The sequence below is a fragment of the Cynocephalus volans genome, chromosome 9, assembly GCF_027409185.1.
Source record: "Cynocephalus volans isolate mCynVol1 chromosome 9, mCynVol1.pri, whole genome shotgun sequence".
In the NCBI taxonomy this organism is placed as follows: domain Eukaryota; kingdom Metazoa; phylum Chordata; class Mammalia; order Dermoptera; family Cynocephalidae; genus Cynocephalus; species Cynocephalus volans.
This window is the reverse complement of record NC_084468.1, coordinates 94247624-94271971: the sequence shown is the minus strand read 5'-3', so window position 1 is coordinate 94271971 and position 24348 is coordinate 94247624. Positions and strand designations below refer to the sequence as shown.

The 24348-nt window shown below is 43.6% G+C and overlaps 1 protein-coding gene across 1 annotated transcript in view; it reads right to left on the bottom strand.

The window, feature by feature from the left end:
* Positions 1–5305: 5305 nt before the first annotated feature.
* HADH (hydroxyacyl-CoA dehydrogenase) overlaps positions 5306–24348 on the bottom strand; it is a 39946-nt gene continuing 20903 nt past the window's right edge. Inside the window, exons 3-8 of the mRNA XM_063107763.1 lie at positions 22922–23079; positions 19419–19545; positions 16117–16206; positions 12586–12658; positions 7281–7397; positions 5306–6381 (exon numbers count right to left, since the gene is read on the bottom strand). Of these exons, the coding sequence (XP_062963833.1) occupies positions 6263–6381; positions 7281–7397; positions 12586–12658; positions 16117–16206; positions 19419–19545; positions 22922–23079 (684 nt within the window). The 3' untranslated portion in view covers positions 5306–6262. The remainder of the gene's footprint in view (positions 6382–7280; positions 7398–12585; positions 12659–16116; positions 16207–19418; positions 19546–22921; positions 23080–24348) is intronic.

Below are 24348 nucleotides of genomic sequence, written 5' to 3'. Positions count from 1 at the left end.
ATTGAGGCACTCATTCAATACATTTTTACTGAGAACATATCAGTGGGCAAATGATTGTACACTTGAAAAATGTTTTTATTTTCTCTCAGATTGTTCACAGTACATTTGTTATAATGTACGAGCATCCTTTTCCCTGAATGGTAATTTGGACTTTAAAAAACAGGTTCTTACATTAGAAAGGAGGTGGCAAAATGGGGAAAGCACAGGCTTGGTGTCACACAGAGCTGGACAAAGTCTAGTGCGAGCACTTTTGGGCACTGCACACTAAACCCCTCTGAGCACACTTCCTTGTGGGCTACGTATCACAGACCTCTGCAAAGGTACGGTGAGTGTTAAGCGGGAGAGATGCCTGGCAGATAGAAAATGACTAATAAATGAGTTTCCCCTTGAATTGTTTTAGAACTTGTTAGAAAACATGCTTTTTTGTCTAGTGTAAAAAATATCTTGTTTTTGTATTGTCTATAGCCACAGAACATATGAGCATTTTTCTTCTGCCCAGGGAAGCAGTTGGTAACCAGGACTAACCAATCTGTTTTGGACTCTAGATCAAGGTAATATTTATACAAAAGGGACAGAGTCTGGATTTTATTGGGTCATCTACATTGATGTGTTCATTAAATATTTTCCTTAATCTATAATAGCTTGAGATGTTAACCACCTAAATTAATTAAATTTTTAATCTGCATTAAATATGTGGGAGAAATTGGTAGAAAATATTTCCTGGATGGAATAAGAACACTGCATACAAATAGTAGACGTAATCACACATCATCTTGTTTCCCTTTGTAGTCACAGTACAATAGCAGATTTGTCATTTTCTCCATCTTTAATTTGTCTCAAAATTTGAGCACGGTTGCTGAACTGTGTTCTGTGCTGTAATGATACTTTCTTCCATGAGGAAAATGTATGAAGCAACCAAAGTAAAAAAAAACGGAGACTCACAAATTGGCCAGTGGTTGTTGTAGGTCCTTTCATAGTTAGTCTGGATACCCACTGCTCATGTGGAGAAAGAGACAATAGTTTTACTGTCCGGCCTGCCCTCCACACCCGGTTCTGGTGACGCCCTTCGAACCTCACAAAGCAAGGGCTGCCCATGCCCACTGCAGGGCTCACCAGAGCCTAGAGGTGCCCTGGGCACAATCTCACCTCTTTGCACATGCCGGCATCTGGCACAGGCTGTGCCTGTTCCCCTTCGCAGGTTCCAATTAACAGGGGCTGTTCTTTCCTCAGTGCCTAGTCTTACAGAGCACAAACCCATCCAGGCAACCTGTACAAAAGCCATCCTGCTTTCCAGCGCTTTCAGCCCGAATGAGACCCTGCAACTTTCATCCTCACCCTTGTTTAGAATGATCACCTGTTCACTCCCTCAGCCTTTTCTCCCTAGAACAGGACCCTCAGACTGGATGATGAGATCTTCAGCCAGTCAGGCTAGGAGATTCCAAGTTGTGATCAGGGACTCCAGGGTGCAGAGTCCCAAGGAGGCTGTGGTTCGCTGGGGAGAGGTGGAGACGGCAAATTGCAAATCACATGAACAGGCTGTGCTGTCCTCTTCCAGCATTTGGGATTGGCTGTGATTTTAATAAAGGGATGCCATAAATTAGTTCTCCCTCTTAGCAAAAGACAAGCCCCAGCATACACACACATGCGCACACACACACACATACACAGAGAAAAGGACAACAGAAATCCAGATATAAGTATTAATACTTTACCTTGGGCCTATGATTCATGACAGCGTCTTCCAGTTATTGGCAGAATCCACGGAGACCAAGTGCTGAAAGGGTAACTGGTTCTAAGCATCCCTGTGCACTGTTCACTCTTAGACCAGAGTGTTCATGAATGTACAATCTAAAGTCTCCGCCTCCTGTGTAGACTTCGGGGTTAGACAATGGCTTTTCCACTCTGCCTTCTTGGTCCTACTGCACATTGATGTGCTGGTGGGAAAGATCGCTCTGTACCATCACCTTGCCCTACAGCTTTAATATTCAGGATAAGGGGCTCTGGAAAACTGTCTTCCCAGAAGCAGACGCCAAAACCTGCACTCGGCTTTGGAATGACGCATTTAGGTTTGATCATCCAAACTCCCTCAAGTAGAAAACTCAGTTTCGAAAATGTCTTCCTCCCCCACTGCTGGTTTTGGAGGCTTCCCATTTCCTGTCTTTTAACCTGGTATTTCTGAGTCAGGTGGTTGTTTATGAGGAGAGTTTATGGCATCCCTTTAAGCAGGAGGCAGAGTTCTTATTGCAGCAGGTTGTCCCTTCTAATACCTGCTTGCCTGATCAAGAGTGCATCTACAGAAATGAGGCTGAGGTGTCTTGCTGACGCTTGGAGACGCACACTCGGACACACTTCTGGGCATCATGAAGGCATGCATCACCACTGTCATGCAAAGGGGCTCTACCTTGACGAACCAAGGTTTAAGTCAGTTATGGTACCTTCTCCTTGACGATGAATCAAGAGCACCTTGAATTTGTTTCAACCTTAAAGGGACGATCCTGCTACGCTCCCTTGTCTGAAGTAACAGACCTGGTGGGGACTCACTACCACAATTTTGTGCCGAAGAAATCTTTTGAAGCTCACCTAATGTCATTTAAAACTACATCACATTACGATAGGATGAAGTATAGTTTTTCTCCTGCTCATACACCACCACTTCTCTAATTACCACATGTGCAGAGAACCTTGGGAACTTCTCTCCTATGGTTGCTTTTTTTCTGGGCTCTGAACTCATCCAGTTTACTGCTCGTACATACTTACCTGAGTGACAGCCACCCCGTCTAGCCCACTGGATCATTTCCTTGAGTGCTACCCCTTCCTTATTAGCTCTGACCAGCACCTCTCGGAAGGCTCAGAAAGACCTTCCAGAGTAGCTATGGGGATGAAGCAGGCGCTCCAGCCCTGGTCTTTTTACCCAGGTGGCCCAACAGCTTAACTTCTAAGACTCATAAAAGACTCAGGCCTGTTCCCAATCTTCAGCCCACTTTGCCCAGGTGTCAGATGTTCAGGGCTATCTGTAAACCTGCAGGTTACTGTGGCTTCCTTCACAATTGGCCAATGTATTCTAAGCAGTGCACTCAACACTCGATATCCATTTGGTTCTCAGTAACCCTATGGGATATCATTATGCCCATTTACCAGATATATCAAAAAAACAACTTCTCTAGGTTACAAAGGTAAAGAGAGTGGAGCTAACTAGAACCCAAAGCTGTTTAATTTCAATGTCCATGATATTAATTAGTTATACTAATTAATCCGGAAGCAGCTATAGCTGGTGATTTTAAATATTGAATAGAATTAGTATCAATGACTAGGTTCTCTTTCAGGAGTTAATTTTATCATTTCAAAATGGTAGCTAAGAAAAAACTGCTAAAATCAACATTAAACCATGATTATGAAACATTGAGACCAATTTAAAAAATAGAATTTACACAACCAAATTAGTTCTTTCCAAGTATAGTCTTGAAAGTACAGCAGTAATTCCACTGTTTGAAGCATTTTTTGGATTACTATTTATGTAGCATCAATGCCTGTTTACAAGAAAATTAGCCCCATAAAATTATAGCCACGCCTTATATTTTTGGTACACTTAATCAGTTAGCTAGGTTGAAACGTTAAGGGGATTAAAATCAAGGTGGGACAAGACAAAAGCTTGTTTTCAGCGTGTGAACTGTAATAACTCACAAAGAGAGAATGCATAATTAGTGTGGGTTGTTGTATAAGCCATAACTAACACATCGGTTCTACCCTCTCCAGTGATGAGTGGTTAAACCTCAAACGGGTTTCTGTAAAACTTACTACTTGCCAGAACTCAGTGGAGCATCATTTTCTAACACCAGATTTTTAGAACAAAGTTTCTCAGTTTCAAGACTTGGTTCCCACCTTACCTCCATGCTGTGCCTCTTAACAGTTCCCAAACTGGAACTATACCTTACAATTGATGTCAAAAGAAGTTAGCCAACCATTTTCCCCTGAGAAACTGTTATTAGAATCTTACGGACATTAAAGGGCCATGATTTTTATTTTACAAAGACATCTTCATAAGCATTACAACTATGCCTCAGAGAACACCATTTACTGAACACGACTGAAGTCTAGTTGATGGCTACATTCAGAGCCTAACTTTGTCTTTTTCAACAAGTCATTTCAGAAATTATGGTTCTCATTTTAATCTCGAATTTTCACTAAATACCACTAAGGGGAAGTAGAGGAGAGAGGAAACAATAACGTACCCTCTTGCCCTAAACCCTGGTAGTTACTTTCGAATGCAAAGATTCACGGCTGCCGTTGGAGGCAAGCTTGGGAGGTGAGAAGCTGCAGCAGCGGAGCCGGAGTCGGCAGCACCGCCGGGACTCACCCTCCCTGTCCAGTGCTGCCAAACAGTGGAGGGAAACGCCAGGCACCCGCGGCTCCTCTGAAGGCTCAGGTTTCGGCCTCAGACTGCAGCAAGCAGCAGCAGCTGGCCTCTACTTGGACGTAGAGGACCTGACTGATGAGACCTTCCTCCCACCACAGAGATCTCCGTGGGAAGCGGCTGTGCTCACCTGAGAACGCAGACACGTGGCACGTGGGAAGAGAAAGCCGCTCCCCACCTCCCAGGCTTAAGAGAAGGATGTTCCAAATCACCACTTCCAGGACAAGGGCCCATGTGCTCTATGGACTCTGGTCAGAGAGGAAGGAAGTGAAGTCCCTTCCTATGCTCAAGGCTCATGTGAAAGGTCAAGAGACAGCTGGAGAGTAGGCAGAGAGCTGTCAGCCCACAAGGGTGACCCTCGGCGATGGAAATGGGGGTGGTTTACAGGCACTTCCTTTTGTCAGTTAGGTATTGCCTTAGAGCTTCCCAAACCAGGTTCTGTATGTGGTAGAAATACATGTATTTACTTATTTTCTCACTATGCCATAGATTCAAATTTTTAAAAAATAATAAGCTCCCTTTTATCGATCATGAAATGAAGAAAAAAATCTCACAACCATTAGAACTATGACCCAGGATAACAAAGACACCCACCCATTTTGGGGACAGTCCTGTCTGAAAGTCCAGATTTGAGATTTACAAATTTGCTATTTTGTATTTAATTTTATCATCAAAACCTAGTTCCAATCCAGGCTGTGCTACAAAATATCTGGCAACCTCGGGCACATCACTTAAGCTCTCTGGTAATGAGGCCACAGGACCTCAGGGTTTCTGATGTTTTTCCAATTCCAAAATTCTGTGTTGGAAAGTACTTTCTCAAGCCAATGACTAAAAGAAGCTTATGTTACACTATTTCACTTTGTTGACAAAGAAGAAACAGATGATACCTAAAAATCATTCTCTGTGCCTTTATTACCACTACACTGCTAAGGAATCTGGAAGTGACAGTGCAGGCAGGTTTTACACAAATGCCTTCTGCCATTCCTTCCCCATCACTGCCACTTTAAAAAATAATAGGCCAGAAAAGATGGGCAACAGCTTCTGCCTAAATTATCAACTTTTTACTTTTGTAATCATTTAAACATATTACAATTTTAAATTATACATTTTTATTTCAAGATTTCACAGATTAAAAGTCTGCACTTTATCAAAGTCAATTTAAAGGCAGTTTTCAACACATATTTCTCACAAAAAAGAAATTAGAAAGAGACAGACAGTAACTAAGATTTGTGTATCTGAATGACCATGAAAACAGGCCTCCTCCTGCAATCCAAGCACAGAGACATTCCCAGAAATCCACAGCAGCATCTCGACGATGAGTTGAAAAAAGACCTAACATCTCATGTCAGAATGCAGCAGCAGGCTCGAAGCTACAGGCAGCAAAATGTTCTTGTAAAGGCAAGATTTAGGTGCTGCCCGCTGCAGCATGTCACAGACACACCGCACGCGTGCAAATGGCTCATGACTCTCCCTCGAAGCAACGATGAACACTGCACACTCTCACTCTTGGAGGAAGTGCTTCCCCTTTATGAGTGAATGAATTCAGGCAATTCTTTACAAAAATGACAAGATTCAAAAGAAATGCTTACTCCAAGGCACCAAGGGTGTAAAGCTTTTCAGAAAATACACAGAAATGAAGAGACTAAAAAAAAGGGAATTAGTTCTCAATGAAGGAATCTATTACTATAACTAGTGTACATAATTGCTTCAGATACATTACAATCAAAATACATATCGAACAGACTGTGCTCTGGGAGGGAATGGCTGACCAAGGAGCATTCCCGCGGGCACTCGGGGGCGCTGGCTGGTACATGCTCACGGGGTTCTTCCTGGAGCCAGAAAAGCTGAGCATCATTTGTGTTTGTAAAATCCTTCTCCAGTCTTCTTGCCAAACTTCTTCTCTGCTACCAGCTTATTCATGGATAGGACGGGCTGAAACAGGGGGTTGTTTGGATCCATTTCATGCCACCCTATTGAGGAGGGAAAAGGGCTTAGGACAGAGTGCAAGTCTGGAGGCACAGTCTGGGGAGGAGGGCCCCTGCGCTGGCACGGTGCCCACTCAGGCCTCCACGGGAGGGGATCAAGGAAGGCTGCGCTGGTCCAGCCACATCTGCCACCTGCCAGTGCTGCTCGAAACCTGGCTCTCTTGCGGCCCTCCTGTTTATCCATTCTCTTCCTGCAAGTCACGACGGCCAAAGGCCCAAGAACACTGACAGAGCCCATTAATTTGCTGGTTGGACTCCTCGGTGGCACAATTAGCTTTCAGAATACATGTTAAAAATCTGAATTCCTATTACTGGTATTTTGTATCCTCATAAAACTCAAAATTTCATACTTCAACTAGAACCCTCCTCATCCTCCCAAATACACACGTATTTTCTGTGAAACTTGGGAGCAGTGAGCTACATTCAACTTCAGTAGTCCAGTTTTAATGATTATTTTTACCCTGCCTTCAAAGCCACTACATTAAAATGAATACATAAATGGCTGTGAATCTTCACTGTAATGGAGGTTATAAAAATCAACTAGAGATAAAATGATACAAGTGTAATAATGTTAATTTCCTGGTTTTGATATTGTTTTACATAACCATTGTGGGAAACTAGCTTTATTTGCAGCTTCTTCTGAAACCACAGTTATTTCAAAATGAAAAGCTAAAAAAAAAAGTTACCCGTTAAGGGACACCGGGCAGCCACACTCTGCCTTCTCCTGCCATCTGTTAGCATGAATTCTTAACCTGGTGAGGCAGGACTTTGGATGGTCTTTGCTAAGACTCCTTATAATTTCTGTTTTAAACAGGCATCACAATTCATATTTTAGAGAAACTCAACTCAATTAAAGACAGACAGTAAAGAATTCCAATTCCTACCATCCATGATGAACTTTGTAGTATCCAGCCCAACATAATCAAGAAGCTCAAATGGGCCCATGGGGTAGCCAGCTCCCAGCTTCATGGCAATGTCAATGTCTTCCTTGGATGCATCGCCTAAGGAAAAAAGGCAGCACTAAGCCATCCTTCCCATAATCTCCCTATCATGGGGTTAGTCCCAGAATTCCTAAAATTTTATATACTTGCACATTCAAAAAATGTCTAGAGTCAGTATTTACAGCTCGTGTAAGATTTTTTTCTCTGAGAGATACATGCCACATAGGTCACAAGATATTCAAAGCTACTGTACCATGTGAGGTGAATTCTAGAGCACTGCTGCCTTATTTGTGGAGCGATAAGGCCTCGGGGCCAGGAAACATTAGCTACTTTCTAATGGACTGGGAATTCCAACTCTGGAATCATTTACTAAAATATTTAAAGCTAGAGCATATTTTTGATTTATGAATGGGCTTTTTTTAAAAAGAAAAGAACTAAGCTCTCTTTTTTTATATGTTGTACACGTATTTTCCTTTTCCAGCTTTCTTGTTTTTACAAGGAATGAGTATTCCTCTGGAATCACATTCACACAAGTCCTTTAGTCAAGATAATTGTTTAAAGAAAAGCCCAAACCTGATTTAGAATTGTCATGCACGTTTTAAAGTGTATAGAGTAGACTAACACAAGGTTCAATATGCTTTTCCCTTGGAATTTTACCCTTAATGTGTTGAACTTGAGCGACAAAAGGCCTTTCCAGAGAACAACCTCTTCCCTTTCTCTGAAATCAGAAACTATTTAGAATTTTGTTCCAAAGCATAAAGAAGCAATCAATCATACCAAAGCTAAATAAAAGGAGAAAAAATGTTAAAATGCTCAGAGAAGATTTCATACCTAAAAATTTCAGATGTTTAGGCACAAGGAGCAAGAACTACTTACATATCTATAAAGACTATATTTTTAAATAGCATATGAAGTACTAAGTAATGCCAAAGGATTTCAAGGCAGTTTAAGGTGATTAAAATGCCACTTGATTATTTTTTATGGGTGAAATTATTGTTACTACATTAATCCAGATTAGTGGCTCCTGAGAAATCATGATTTGAGTATCAGGCCACAAGAAAGCAAAAATAATCATATTAATTAGCCTTATCAGGCAGGCTCATTCATTCCTCAATTCATCATTCAACTTTTATTCATGTCTATTAAGTAGCAGTCAACAGAGACATAGAGTGAGACTATGCACTCAAGTACTCAAGCTACTTATGATGTCATGGAAGGACTCAGATATATAAGCCAAAAATCTCAACATAACAAGTGCTGAAGATTCATGAAAATTTACACACCTCTGTGTGAGCAAAGATAGAGATCTACTCAGGCTGCCACCAAAACCGCCCCGAGGCCTGGGTCCTAAAGGGTGAGGGGACTCTCAAGGGAACAGTGGGCAGGGCAGGGCATCCTGGGCAGAGAAAGCGGCATGTGCAGAGGCAGGAATGAGCAGTAGTGTGTTGCTTAATGATGGGGACATGTCCTGAGAAATATGTCGTGTGCAAACATCAGAGTACACTTACACAGACCTAGATGGTATAGCCTACCACACCTATGGCCACCATCTACAGTCCTCCCATCGCTGACCAAGAGGTCGTTGTGAAGCCCATGAATGCATCTGGGATGCGGCTCCACAGCTCTAGTGTGGATTCTGCTCAGAGGACTGCATTAGACCCTGAGGCTTCTGTGCTGTGAGAGCCCTGGAATGCTGGAAGTGACAGCCTGGCAGGCTCCTCTCGGGGATCAGCATCTGCTGCTCCCTGCTTCCTGTGCCCAGGGCACTCGGCCCCCAAGACATCTTTGGGGCTCAACCTCTTGCTTCCTTCAGGCCTCTGCTCAGGTGTCACCTTATCAGAGAGCCAACCCCTCCTCCCTGAATATAAAATAGCAACTGCCAGGACTCCAGTCCAGGAATAGTCCTGCTATCCCTTGACTATCTTCCCCACAATTACTAGCCACAACCTAGCATGTTATCTACAGGTTCAATCAGTATGGTCCTAACTTACCTAAAGCCATTTAATCATATCTGTATTCAAGGACAGGATAATGAGCCCTAAAGGCAAGACTATAATTCCAGATTTAGAGACACACTTGAGGACTATTTTATTTCAAAAAAATAATATGAAGATACAGCACATAGCAGAAAAAAATCTAAACAGTTCCACACATACCAGAGATTGGTGTGCCAAGTGAGAGGTAAATGTGGAATCATGTTTTAGACCAATAATCTCTAATCTTCTTTAGAGTCAAGTACTTCTCTGAGAATTTGACATCCTCTCTATAAAAAATGCACACACACACCAAATTTTGCAGTAGCTTTAGGAGGTTCATGGTACACCCCCCCCCACCCACATACACACAGTTAAAAGCCCCTAACTCTGGACAAGACATCAAAGAAAATAGTCCTCAGCGAACTCCCAGATCTGCACGGCTGGGGCCCTGGGACCTGCCCCAGTATGTTTCTTTTGCCAGCTCACTGGCACCACCTGCCAGCCACTCTCAGCATTAACAGCAGAGGCTCCCAGCAACAAGGAACAGAGACGCGCAGCCAGCATTCCTTTACTCACCAACAGCCACCTAAATGCCAATACTATGCAAACACTTGGGGGTAGGAAGATGAGGAGGACCAGATACTGCCCCAGCACACAGCACAGTAAGGGAAGAGACACGTGCCATGCAAGTGACCCAAGGGAGAGCCAAAGCACAGAGTTACAGTCAGAGATAAGGTCCAGGATGGAGCACTGAGGACACTCAGGTGGGGCCTCGTGAGACAAGTGGGAGTGAGGTATGTGGTGAGGACAGCAGGGGCAGAAGGTGAGGATAAAGAAGGGTCTCTGACCAGAACTTGCACCTGCTAGGTTCCCACAGAGCCATTAGGCATGTCTTGAGGCAGGGGTGACAGTGTGAGCAGGATGTCATACAGTGACTGGGGGACAGGCTCACGACACTTCCAGGGATGCCACCAGCACAGCCCTCCTGAGAAGAGCTAACCATGTGGCCCCCACCACCCTGCCAGAGCTGACCAACCAGAGTGGGGGCCTGACAGGGGCAGAAGTGGGGGCCTGAAAGGGGCAGAAGTCTAGTGGAGCACCAGCCTGTCCAGCCTGTGTCCCTCTGAGGAGGAGAGAAAAAGAAAGAGTGAGGACAGAGCCAAAGAACGCTGAGAAAAAAGCCCGACACAGAAGCCACGAGGCGCAGTCAGACAGCAGAGGTAAGAGAGGTCAATGGGCCTCTACCAGATCCCGTGGGGAGTCAGCAAGAGGTGCTGGCTGAGATGATTCTCTGCTCTAATATTCCACATATCCTTTGATGAGCCTCCACCACTCAAAGCAGCATTTGCCAACTATTGTGCTCAGAGCACCCAAGCCCCAGGTCTATCAATGGTGTGATACAGAAAAGTTCTCCCCAAAGGAGTTCAGCAACAAAGCCACAGCATGTCTGCAGCAGATCCGCTCTGCTGCTGGGTCCTGGGCAGATACAGCGTGCAGCATCTCCTCCATTTCCTTGGCAACATGACTTTCCCAGCAAGCCCAGAGGAGGGGACCTTTGCTGCCTGAAGGAGCCCACTAAGGTAGCCTAACTGGAATAGGGTGAGCTGGGATTAAAAGGTGGAACAACCACAAGAGGGAGGAATCAAAAGCAGTGAGCACACGTGGCAGACAAGAGGGAGCATCCAGATGATTCAAAGTGGGAATGCTGCAGCTTAGCCAGCAGCTCAGAGCAGCCAGTGGAGACGGGGTGGCGGCCGTGCATCTACACACTCCCCTGTGCTGGCTGAAAAAGGAGGGAGCAGCGAGGCAGCAGAAAAGACCTGGTAAGATGCCTGGGGTGTGACATAAGTCCAGACAGCAGTGTGCATTGCTGAGAACCAGCACCCACCCAGACATGACACCCAGCTCCTTCGGAAGCAGACGCTCTGGCTCACAGGCCCCAAGAAGGCTGTGGAGAAAGAGGCAAAGGACCAGCAATGACAGGCTATCTAGAGCAGCACCAGAGCAAACTAAGAGCACATCCCCCATGGGGTCAGATCCCGCCCTTATGGTCTCAACTGACAGGAGGCCAGTGATGGGAAGGGTCAAAGGGCAGCCACCCATTCAGAAACAGACCACTGCTGGTGGGGAAGCAGAAGACCAGAAAATGGCTCTCACACTACCATCAGATGCTTGGTACACTTGAGAATGTATCAAAGGGCCAGTGTGTTTCAGTGAGAAAAGCACCGTTAAGGGGTGGCTCACCTACATGCTACATTCTAAACATTACATTTTACTTAAAAGAAAACACACATGACTGCCTTTCAACGTAGGGCAAAATGCTTCACGCTTTCTTTGAGCTGTAATTAGGCATATTTGTTGATATATAAACACAGAAGTGTTGGTTTGATCTTGGAGCAAAAACGCAGCAATCACTTCCATAAACCACAGAGAAAAGTTTTAATATTTAAAGAAGGTTTTGAGGGAGCAAATGTGCTTTCATCTCTCTGGAAGAGCTGGTGTAAATGTTCTGTTTCAAAAATGACATTCTCAGGAGCAAGCATTTGTGAATGAAGTAATTGAAAACAATTACACTTGCTTTTCACCCAGTCCTATTACGGCTCATTTGCCTTTGAAGCAGACATGATAGTTGCCTTTCCAGAAACAGGGGAGGGAAAGTGGGCAGGAGGATGCACATCCCTGGACCATGTCCCGAGTCCTATATTTCCACAGCAGGGAAGATCATTCTTTGTCAATCAAGTATTGAGGGAAAATTTTAGACCATTCTTTAGGTTAAAAAAATGCATTATAACATCACTCAGTAAAGATGAACATAGAGCTGCTAGAAACTGTCCTCATCACATATCTGGCTTATCGCTTATTTCTCCTCACCCCTCATACTGTGGCAGTTTCAGAATCTTACGGAACTTTAAAGATCCCCTAACCTAGTGATTTTTACATTATTATCATTTTTTAAGGCAGTAAACCTTTTAACCAGAAGCAGATATCCAGGATATAAATCTGGGTTGGCTGTGCAATTGCTCTGGCTGGGACTGCAGTGGGGAGGGGGAGGGGGGGCGGGTGTCCCAGAGCACTTCTCAGAGGCCTCACAGGGAATCCGGGGGCTCTGGGAACCCAGTGACAAATGTGTCAGGGCCCAGGGTGTAGCTGAGCTCACCAACTAGAAAACCTCTGCTCTGCATGGCCAGCCCTTCCTACAGACACTGCGTGAGAACTGCAGACAGCGACAGTCGAAGCTCGGACCTCTGCCCAGACTGGGTCAGGAAACATACCTCGCTCATGCAGCCTGACTGCTTCCATAAGGTATGGCACCAGGAGACGGTTCACAACAAACCCGGGAGTGTCCTGTTTTAGGAGGAGAAAAAGAAAAGACAAGTAAATTTTCATTAAACTTGATCTTTTCTGAGGTCACCAGATTGTCCCTTCTTACCATGGACTATGTTTTTTAATCAAGCTATACATTTTCAAAATTTGTTTTTAAGTACTAGCACAGCCTTATTTCTATCTCATGACAATTTATGCAACAATCATAGTACTTAAAAAACAGAGGGGTCACTAGGAAGAGCACAACTTTGGGGGCAGGCTGATCTGGACTCTATTTCTAATACTCTCTTCCTGCCATTCTGAAACTGTTTTATCACCTGTGAATTGGGGGTAATAATTTCTCCCTCACAGTTGTTGTGAAGATAAACAGACAACGTGTAAGATGCTGTGCATATGGCCCTACTCTCAAATGGTGGCCTCTTTACTCTTCTCTCCCACTTCCCTTTCAGGAATCTAGAAAAAGTAACACTTCATCCTGGACAATCCTCAAAGGAGTACCACCTTCCAGGCTCCCTGGAGCCATTCTTGGGCTAGTCAGTATCTTCTCACATTCCAGCACACAGGTGCCAGGAAAATGAGCTGATCACTGGCCTTTCATGGCACACCACCTAAGAACCTCTGCCCTGGGTGACTCCATGTATGCACACCCTTTTCATCGATTTCCCTCTTCAGTAAAATACTTCATCCCTCCAGGAGGACCAGTGCGGGATTTGGATTTTATCTACTGATCTCTTTTGGTGACTTCTGGAGAAGACCAGGTTTGTAAATTTTTGGTGGTATTTATGTGAAGTTGATTGTCAAAAGGCTGTGATCTTCCAGAGGGCAGAAATCTACCCTGGCCTGGGTACACACTAGGCACTCCATTAACATCTGAATTAAAGATGACCAGGTTCCAGCATTACTCACAGATCTAACCCAATGCATGCTGTGCAAACTGGACAGTAAAGCAATAGGATTTGTACCTCCTTTAATCTTGGACAAGCTGAAACCGACTGCTACTTCTATCACCACAGGAATAGAGAGATGCACAAACAACTTTTATCAATGTAAATGTGACAATATTAATGAAGCAATGTTAATTTTATAACTCAGGCAACAATATGCTTTTCAACTTCAAAAGGTTTATTGTAGAAACTCAGGATAGGATACCTGAGAACATAAAGAAAGCAGCAGGGAAAAATACTTGTTCTAATTATAATAGTTAATATCTTTTACAGAAAGAGCTCATACAGTTCAATAAGGAAAAAGCACTAAAACTCCCAAAATATTTAAACTCACTAGTAATTAAAGAAATATACATTAGAATAAAATAGCATTTTTGCTATTGCAATTATCAAGGTTTTTTCCCCATTATTATAATATTCGACACCACTGAAGATGCAGAGAGATAGGTATTCTCAAAATATTGGTGGAATATAAAAAGACACAGTCCTTTAACAAAGCAATTTAGTTGTATATAATTGTATCCCTTACATTTTTCAGACTTTTATTTATTTAATAAACATATTTATTTATTATACTTATTATGTGTCAAGCACTATAGTAAGTCCTTACAAATATTAATTCATTCATTCCTCATAATAACCCCTTGAGATAGGTACTATTATTATCCCTATGTGAGGCATGAGGACGCTGAGGCACAGAGGGGTTAAGTAACTTACCCAAGGTTATACAGCTAGTAAGTGCCAGAGCCAGGTTTTGAATCCAGTCAGGCAGGTTCCAGAGTCCAGACCCTTAGCCTTTATACCATGCTCTTCCCATAAAGTCTCACTATGAAGACATATTCTAGGCACATTAATGTCATTCCACTGCGTCTGGTATTGGTAAACTATGATATTATAGGCCAAATCCAGCCCACAGCCTGTTTTTGTAAATAAAGTGTTACTGGAGCACAGCCGTACTCACACCCGCATGTATTGTCTATGGCTGCTTTCACGTTACAAGAGCAAAAGTGAGTGGTTGCAACAGAGCCATATGGCCTAAAATACTATCTGGCCCTGTACAGAAAAGTTTGCTTTCCCATGTTTTATGCAGTTATCATATATTGTGTGGATGCCTCATCATGAGCTTGAATAACTGACCCAGAAAGATCCCCAGATAGCCCTAAGATAGCACACAGAGGAAGAGTTCTGGGATGACCTAACAAGAATAGTTTCATAGGACCAAAGAGTTGGCACTGGCAGCTGCAATGGCCACTCTGAATGAATCATCACACTCAATGAATTATGCTGCTGAAGATAACCACTGGCTTTTTCCTGCACTCCTGTTGCCATATCTAACTTCTGATGTGCCTTGCACTGATGTTCTTTCTAACACGATTACTACTTCTTTCTCCTAACAAACCATAAATGGGTAAGTGCAACCATAACATCCAGATATTAATTTGATTAATCTGATTTTTTAAAACCCAGATGATTTGAAACCATAGAAGTAAATAAACAAAAAATAGGTGTTAAAAAACAAGACTCCCTAATAACACTGCACTCCTGGGCTCGGGGGAACAGGACCTACAAGTGTGCTCTCTTTGGCTACTAGGGTCCACCTCAACGGATGGCTTATTCAGATGATTCATGAACAAGGGGGTTAATTCAATGCTGTGAGTTCAAACTTAAGAACACTGTAGAAAGCAAAGGTATGCCATGAGAAGAATAATAATGACAGAACAGTCAAAAAAGCAGATGACTTATTTATAAAACATTGTAATTGTGTGGCATTTCGTGACACAATTACCCTTTTAGAAAAACTGCAAAACCATGCGGAAATACAGTCCCTGAGTTTGGGGGGAATTATAGAGAAACTAAAGCAAATAGAGAAACTGGAGGTAATCAAAATGAAGTAGGTTATCATTTCAGCAACTGGGATCATTTTACACATAACTGGGTAGCTTAAGAAAGGGAAAAAAAGCTAGAGGTGAAGCATGCTTTCCATTCAACCATGCTTCTTATCGGAAAAAAAAAAGCCACAAAACAAAAACACAATGAACATTCTACTTAGAAACAGCTTCATTAATGCTACTTTGTGCAGGTTGATCTCTTCCTGTCTCATCATTTCCCTACCCATCTGTAGTGTTCTTTCTAAAAGTAGAGCCCCAGTTTTCTTTTAGGGATATATGTGTATACCAGGATGCACCTGACGCACAGGGTTCTGACTCCAGTGGCCCAAAAGAAGTGAAAAGCTGATGGGGCAACAAAAATTGCTTATAAAAACATAGCCATTCATCAACAGATAAAAGCCAGGACCCACAGAGAAGTCCCAAGTCTTCTATTCAGCTGAATCCCTGGGTTCCATTCAGAACTCAGACTATCTATGGCTTAGGCATGGCTTAGGAGTCCAGCTTCTCTACCTGCTCTTTACAGCATGTGAACAGGCCTGCAATAAATACCACCCCACCTCTTACATTAGTCTATTAGAAGAATTCTACCAAGAAAAAGTCAGGCTCTAAGGAAAATCACCTCCTATCCGAGCTACCCATACTCTACCTTGCAAGAAACAGGATGCTTTCCCAGGGTTTTGCTAAAGTCTAACAGAGATTCAAATGTCTTCTGGCTGGTCATTGGTGTTTTAATGACCTGAAAATGCAAAACAGAGGATTATGACTGGAGAGCTAGCAAATAACTTTAATAGAATGGTTTAAGGAAACATCGATCAAAAAGGTGCATACTGGTGGTGAAAATAATTTTAGTTTCAGCACAGAAGTAGAGAGCCCAAGCTAGAAACAAAATATTTTCCAGAATGTCCATTTTAAGACAATGGAGTACTGCAGAATATACAAAATCAAGACTTAAAACACATGTGTGTGTGCATGCAGGGTAGTTTTACAGGTTTTGTTATTGAGACAGACCTGGGTTCAATTCCAATTGAACCAGTTATTGGCTGTGTGACCCTGGACATGTTTCTTGAAATTGAAATGGCACTAGAATCACTCTATCCACCTCACAGAGTTGAGGTGAGAATGCAATTAGACTGGGGGTAAAACACTAAGTGCAGCTCTGAGGAAGACTGAAGTGCTTAGCAAATACTGGCTTTTGTTATTGTTTTACTTGAGGTTGGTAACTGGAAGTCTAGGAGAGTATGATGATTGCCATCAAAGTTCTCTGCACGGAACCCCATGTTCTACCATAAATGAAGAGAAGGAGTCCCAGGAAGATGGAGTGATGTGCACAAGCCACAGGTCTCTCAAACTCCTATGTGAGTACTCCTGTTACTCCACTCTCTCCCACACAGATGCCCCAGAAGCCAATGGCCCCCTCCGCTTCAGAACAGATTCATCCTGCAGAGGCTCTGATTTACAGCCAACAGGGCCCACGGCCAGGGCTTGCTACCTGTTCCTTCCCTGAGGTGCATGCAAGGGTACCACTGCTACCCCACTGGCATCTATAAGGATGGCACCAAGCATAATGCCTGGCACAGTCAGCCCTCAGCAAACATTAAGACAGTTCACCTGTCAGGAATTGGAGCTTGGTAAATGCAGAGACCCAGGTGAATTTAAACTTTATATATACATAAAATTTAAGTGCCAGTAAAGACCTTCAACCAAAGTCAAAGCGAACAGGCTTGGCTTCTACATCAGACCCTTTATGTGAGCTTAGGCAAGTGCCTCACTGTTCTTGTACGAAATGGGGATCATAATTGGCATGTCCTGCTCCATAAGAGGGCCGTCTGGCTTAATGAGCTAGTGTGTGTGCAGGAATGAAAGGTGCTATATAAGCGAAGGCTAGTACTATCTCTCATGTTTTAATGTGATCACAGCCTGGGGTGTGCTGGTATGTTATGACATTAAGGGAAGTGAATGAGTGAAAACAGAAAAAAACACCATGAGGATGGGAGATGAGGAGCGGGACGAGATGGACCAGAAACCACCCTGCAGATATCACGAATCAAACAGCAATCCTAGCGCTGTTCAAAGGAGGTCTAAAAAGGTCTCCATTAGAACCACATAGATGGAGCTAGGAAAAAAGCTACTAATTATGGACTTTTAAACATAAGTTGTTGGTTTAAAGGATTCAATAGTAAAGGTCTTTTGTTGTTTGTTTAAACAGGAGGGATGCATGTTTATTCACTCATTTAGCAAACAGCAATGTGCTACAGACGTTCTGCTTATAATTCCAACAGAGTCTGAAATATATATACATGTATGTGTGTATATACACACATTTATGTACGTATGTATGTTTGTACTTAAATGAGTCCAGTCCCAAGTAAATGAGAGGAATCACTCAGCTTATTATTTAATTCATTTTGGCGTTCATGACCAGAAACACAAAAGCAAGAGCTAAAGTTAAAGAATAAAAATTGAATAGAGAAGAGCGCTCTCACAAAATAGTTTCTAGAAAATGGTAACATTCACTAGGCATTAGAAGTTAACAAATAACATACTACATTTCCAAAGACAAAGGCAGACTATATCAGATAAATGCAGTTGAAAACATTATTAGAGTTTAAAGTAAATCTACAGAATGTCTTTATCTCCAAAACACATGTGTACATGACATAGTAACTAAGGAAATTAATCAATCCCTAAGTACTGAAATGTTGAAAATTCCATTCCACTTCTTTGCTCTTTTCTGCATAAAAATAAATGCTGTGTCTTCTGTTCTCCACGCCCCTCCCCTTCATTCCTGAACTTCTTCAAAAACAGCCTTAGGGAATGGGAGAAAATTAGAAGAAGCTGAGAAGCTATCTTTGTAGGACAGATAATTTCCTATTGCAAGATGGGTCAAAGTTGTCACCTGAGAGAAAACTTAAGAAAATGTAGTCATTGTTATGCCTTACTAAAAATGCTTATGCTGGGGTGGGGGTGGCACTGGGGAAATAAAGGAGGGAAAGGGGGTTGGAGGAGAAGGCAGCAGTATGGAAAACGACCCTGATAAACACTCCCAGACAGAGGCCACGGCCAGTCTCTGGAGGTTTGCCTGGCTCCACATCTCCCACATGAGCCGCGTCCCCCACACTTTGCATGGCAATAACTCCTCAGCCTCAGAACAAATGCTACTTTAATGGTGGTTGCTCCTCAGACCCTGTAATTAGCCCCCTGTAAAAGGCAAGTGGCCACATTTCAGGTGCAAGCCATCTATTGTGACGCCATCTCCCTCACACCCAAGTCTCGGAGCAAGCGAGCAAGCAGAAGCAGCTCCGACAGGAACACTGGGGGCAGCTCTCCCTGGCCTTTCCCTCTACCTTCTGGGTTTGTGGTCAGGAAGTTCAAGGCTATCAGAAGATCCTTTTAATAGCTCTGAGCACCACACACAAGAGATGTGCCTCATCTGGGGACAATACTAAGGCACTGTTACTTGGAGACAGAAGTCACCCCAGGAATGGTGGACAAGGCAGTATAGTGAGCCTAAGAATTTCCTTTCACAGCACAGAGCAAACTGACCTCAATGAGAGAACATGAACATGTGCAGGTCTCCCTCTGTGGTGTCATCAAGCCAGTGGCCTTTAGTGCTGCCCTCCCAGTCTGATGCCTCTCTGAGCACGACCCATCAACTCTGGCACAAATAAGTAAATTACATGCCACAAAGTCAACAGCCTTCCTGGACATCACTGGTCAAAACCAGAGCTGCGAAGAAACAAAGTACACAGGCCTTCCTAGATATTAGGTATTTTTTCTTCCTTTGCCTCTGAAAAGGACAGACTGTGGCAAGTGAAACAAGCAAAGGGGCAACCTTCCACCCGCCCGTTAAAATCAATCCCTGGTTGTAGGGCAGGTGCACCTCAGAAAAGCAGCACTGAGAGCACTGGCAGAGCAAGCAGACATATATACACACACACACCCACCGACCTCCACAAGTTTCATCACGGGCACGGGGTTGAAGAAATGGAGGCCAGCAAACCGGTCTTGTCTGGTGGTGGCATTGGCCATGCTTGTGATCTGCAAAGAGGAAGTGTTGCTGGCAAAGATTGTATGTCTGCAGAGATAAAAATGGTGGCATATCAGAGTGGTCTCATCTTTGGAAACGGTCAGCACTGCTCTCAGGTGCAATGCACAAGGTGACTGCTCACCGCCAGATCTGCTTTCCTGACCCACCTGCTGAGGAAGTCAGGGAAAAGAAACATCTTCATTCAAGAGGCTGAAATCAAGTGACCTCAGTTTTACTTAAATTTGAAATTTTAAAGTAAGTAAATTTCCTGTTCCAAAGGCATATTTAATCTTCACCAATCTTTCCTTAATTTTCAGGAAAGTCAGGTGCCAAAGGCATGACACAAATCTTTAAACAAGGACAGGCAAGACTTCTAGGCTTTCCTATAGCGCCACCTTGTGATGCCGGATGCTACCGTCAACGATAGGGCCTGCTCACAGGGAGTGGGCCCTTCCTGAGCAGATTCAGAGGTGCCTGCTTACCTAAAAGGTAATACTACAATCTGCCTAAAATCAGGGGTGGGTGGGAAGAGACAAAGAGAGCAAGGGAGAAGAAACCAGTAATTTGGAGAGGAGGGAAGAGTATGGAGAAAGGCGAGGCCAGAATGGGTCGGTGGCTGGAGCTTCCCTTTCAAGGCACTAGCACAGCCTGCCTTTCTCAAACAACTTCCAAGTTAGGCAATTTAAGGCCTTTTGTTTTTTAAATGACATATTTTGAAGGTTTTAAAATTTTAGTTTTCAAAGTTTCTTGCTTTATTGGTCAGTGGCGAAAAATAACATAAACTATCCCCCATTACAGAAGGTAATGAAAAAAGTTCCTGTGCCAATAACAGTGCGTGTGGCTGACAGAAGAGCTGTTTAGCCACACACCCTGAACCTCAATGGCAGTAGAAACGGCCTGGACCCACAGCTGTGCTAGCCGTGGCTCACACTTCCCTTAAGAAAAGAAAGGGTTATTTTAAAGATTAGCATCACACTTATAATGTGGTACACCAGAAACTCAGGCATGTTTGCTAAACCTTGAAGTAACATCAGAGCCCAACCCCAGGCATCTCCAGTCCAGGGCACTCCTGGAACATTTTAACAGAAGGAGGAAAATGTGTCCCCAGTGGACCTCTGCCTCTACCTGTCCCAGTCAGGTCAGGCTGGTTCTGTTCCTATCAGGTCTCATACTGCTTTCTTTCAAACACACACAAGGTGTGTACATACTGAACACACAGGATCATCTTATCTTCCACAAAGAAATACACGTTCACATTTTCCTGGAAACGCCTGATCTTGTGGACCATCTTTTGTTTTTCTCTTTCTGACACTCAGGTACCAAAAAACTGCTTTTCTCTTAAATGCACCAGAATAAAATCGACAGCACAAGTCTGATGATCATTAGTGATGTACCCAGACCCCCAGGGTCTAGTATCCAGAAGACAAGAGGGGGTGGTGGGGACAGCAAAGGATCAGGATCACAGGATCCCTGCTTTGTCAAAAGAGAAAGCCAGGACTCAGCTCCTATGGAGGAGCTTTGGTCAAGCTTTTCATTTGTGCTTCTTATAAAAGGGTACTTCAGAAGGTTCATGGAAAAACAATTAAAAGATAATACGAATCTTTCCATGAACTTTCTGAAGACCCCTCCTATTGCTGCTAGAGTAGTTGTATTCTTTTCCAGAATGCAATTGTTAAATCGGCGCTTCCAACGGGAACTTTATCACTTGAACATATTGTCTTCTCCCATTATAGGGTCTAACTGTAAAACTTAGCAGTAAAGGATATCTCAATTAAGCTGCTTTTAAAAAAAACTTAGCAGGCATTCAATAATGGTGCTGATCTAAAATGAAAACAAAGAGTACAGAGAAGGATGACTGAAGGCCAGAAGCAAAGTCACATCTTCGGGCATGCCTGCCATAGTCACACACTTTCCTTTCACATGTCACATCTGTTTTACATAAACTCAGGTGAACAGCCTAGTATAGTGCCTGGCACTCAGGAAATGTGAGTGAATTAAGTTAGTTTCCAAAAAAACTCTGTGGAATAGGTACCACCTCTATTTTACGGATAGGGAAACCAGTTTTAGACTAGTCTTAGATTGGTACTAGACTAGTTAGAGTAGTTAGACAGTTAGAACTGGGATGGTCTTGGAAATTACTTACCCCAGGCCCCTCAACTCACATTACAAATGATAAAACTGAGGACCTTTCCAAGGTCACAGAGTGAAGTGGTGGATGGCTGGCACTGGACTAAGCCTCCTGACTCCCCCACAACAGTCCTTCTGTTACCCACACTGACACTGGAGGGCAGTCAGGCTTTTCACTGTCACTAGGAAAAGCCGACCTTTCAATGAAGACCAAACTGCTTGACAAAACTCCCTTTCCTGGGTTGAGTGTTTTATTATCTTAGAGGGCTCCCCACTGACTTGGAAGCCAACACCGGTACCAAAAGTGTCTTCTGTTTAGTCAGATGTTTCTGCAGCCGCTAAATGCCAGTGTGAAACACGCGAGCACACTGATCAGCAAAGTGACTTAGAGATGGCAGAAAGGTCTCCTCTCTGTCAGGGGCAGGGACTCTCAGGCCACCATGCCACAAAGCTCTGGGGCTGACATTCCAATAGTTGCTATGTGAGAGTCTCTCTTTAGACTCAGTTCACTGGTGGCTCCCTGAGAATTACTTATGTCATATAATCTTATTCTGCTTTTCAGTTCCAACCAGGAAGGGTGAAGTGTGGCCAAGCAAGCCACAAGGGGAGCATGAATCGATCAGTCAGGTGTCAAGAGTCAAACACAGTCGAAGTCTCTGGACTGTGAGGTGAGCTTGAGCATCATGTGTGCACAAGCTTGTTAACACTGCACACAGCCCCAATCCCTGGACAGCCCTAGGTCTGGCTCTCCTCTGTCACCCTTTGCCAGGAAGCCTGGTAAGAATTCAGTGACCCTTTAAGGTTCCCAAAAGTGTTTCAACTGAACCCAGGTAGAGTCCTGGGGAACTTTGTATAGACAATCACATCATTGTGTTTGCTCCACCCAAAAAAGGGGAAACATGAAACTGCTCTGAGGTTCATCAACAGACATTTAAAAACATGCCCAAACCTACTCTGTTCTCAGGCATGGGAGGACCCAAGACCCAAATGCTGCAAGAAACATACCAGCCTGTCCCTAGATGGACCCCTCAATTTTACCATCAGTAATTTCACCCTCATTTAGAGACAAGGATCAGATCAGGGCTGCCCAAGCCTCAGGAAGAAAACTGGGAGTGGGAGAATGGAGAACAAAGGAAACAGTACTGGCTCTCCCGGAACAGCTGTGGGGTAGTAGAAAGAGAGGTGGACTTGGTGTCAGAAAATTCCTTCCTGGGGGAAGGCAATAAGCAAGAAGGAAAGCACTAGTCCCTGGGAGTGAGCCCTCAGAACCTGACAAGAACGTCCAGGGGCTACGTACTCAGGAGCAAACTTGTCCAGCCTTTTGAAGAGCTCGTTCTTCACCTCCAGATTCTCTACGATGGCCTCCACTACCAGGTCTGCGCTGTGGACTACGGCCACGGCATCTGTGCTCATCGACATGCTGCTCAGGGTCTTCTCCACAAACTCATCACCAGCCTAATGCAGAGGGAGGAAGGAAGAGAGCATTTGCTGGGCTCATGAGAACATGGTGTGTCATTTGCTGCTAAGGCAGAAGGCAAGAAGAGGGTGAGGAGAGGTCAACATACTCACACTCAACTTGAATGCATCCTATAATTCTGAGAAATAAATTCCCTGCATTTCTGCTTAGGGATGATGACATCTCCATGTACTTCCAGACACCGGGGCAAGAGTCTACCTGCAGACAATCCCAACTGCTGAACGACTATCACTGTCCTCTGTCAGTCATGATCTTTCAAATTCTTAGCCAGTTCTGCTCTAGTTACTACACTGTTCAAAGCAACTGTACTGGCCCACTATTTCTGTTCTCAGTGTCCATGAAGCCTGTAATTTGTCCTTCCAGAAAAGGGTAAAAGACTAGCTCAGCACCATCCATTAGTCTTAGAGGTGGTGCTGACTGTTCTCTCTAAAAGGAGGCAGAGAATAGCTGAGTAAGGGCATCAAAATAGTCTTAATCAAAAATGGTATCCAAAACCATCATGGAATAAACAGCTAGATCTGAGCTGTTCAACAGAAATATAATGTGCAATGATGGGGGATTTTAAATTTCCTATCAGCCACACTAAAAAAGTGAAAAGACAGGTGAAATTAATTTTATTTAACCCCCTACATCTGAGAGACTACCATTTCAACACCAAAAAAAAAAAAAAGGAGAGATTTTTAAGTCTTTAAAATCTGGTATTTATTTTACATTAGAGCACACCTCTATTTGTAGAGGCCACATTTCAAGTACTCAATAGCCACTTGAGGCTAGTAGCTACTGTACAGATTAGCACAGAGGTAGATAAATACATACGTCAACCAGGCTAGTTGAAACTGACATTTCCCTCATCCAGTGGTGTCTCCAGCAGAGAGAAACATTAGGAGACTCCTCAGGAGCTGCTAGTCAGGAGCTGAGCAGCTTGAGCACCATCTTTTGCCCTCAGAGCATGACCCAGAGCCTCAGCCCAAAGGGACAATCAGCCAGAAGTTTACACCGTGAATAAGAGGAAAAATCAGGCTATCTGGTTCAGACTCATTCTGTCCTTGACTTTAACCCTCAGCCCAGGGCTCTTATAATCCCATCTGCCTTGACTCTCATCATAATACCCCCCTTATGATTAAGATGAGGGACAGATGCAGGAGATCTTAATCGGCCTGTGATTTTATTCTTTGGATTTCATCAAGAAGAGGGTAAAATTATCTCCATTCTCAACCCTCTGGTTTTTAAAGGAGATCAGACGTTAG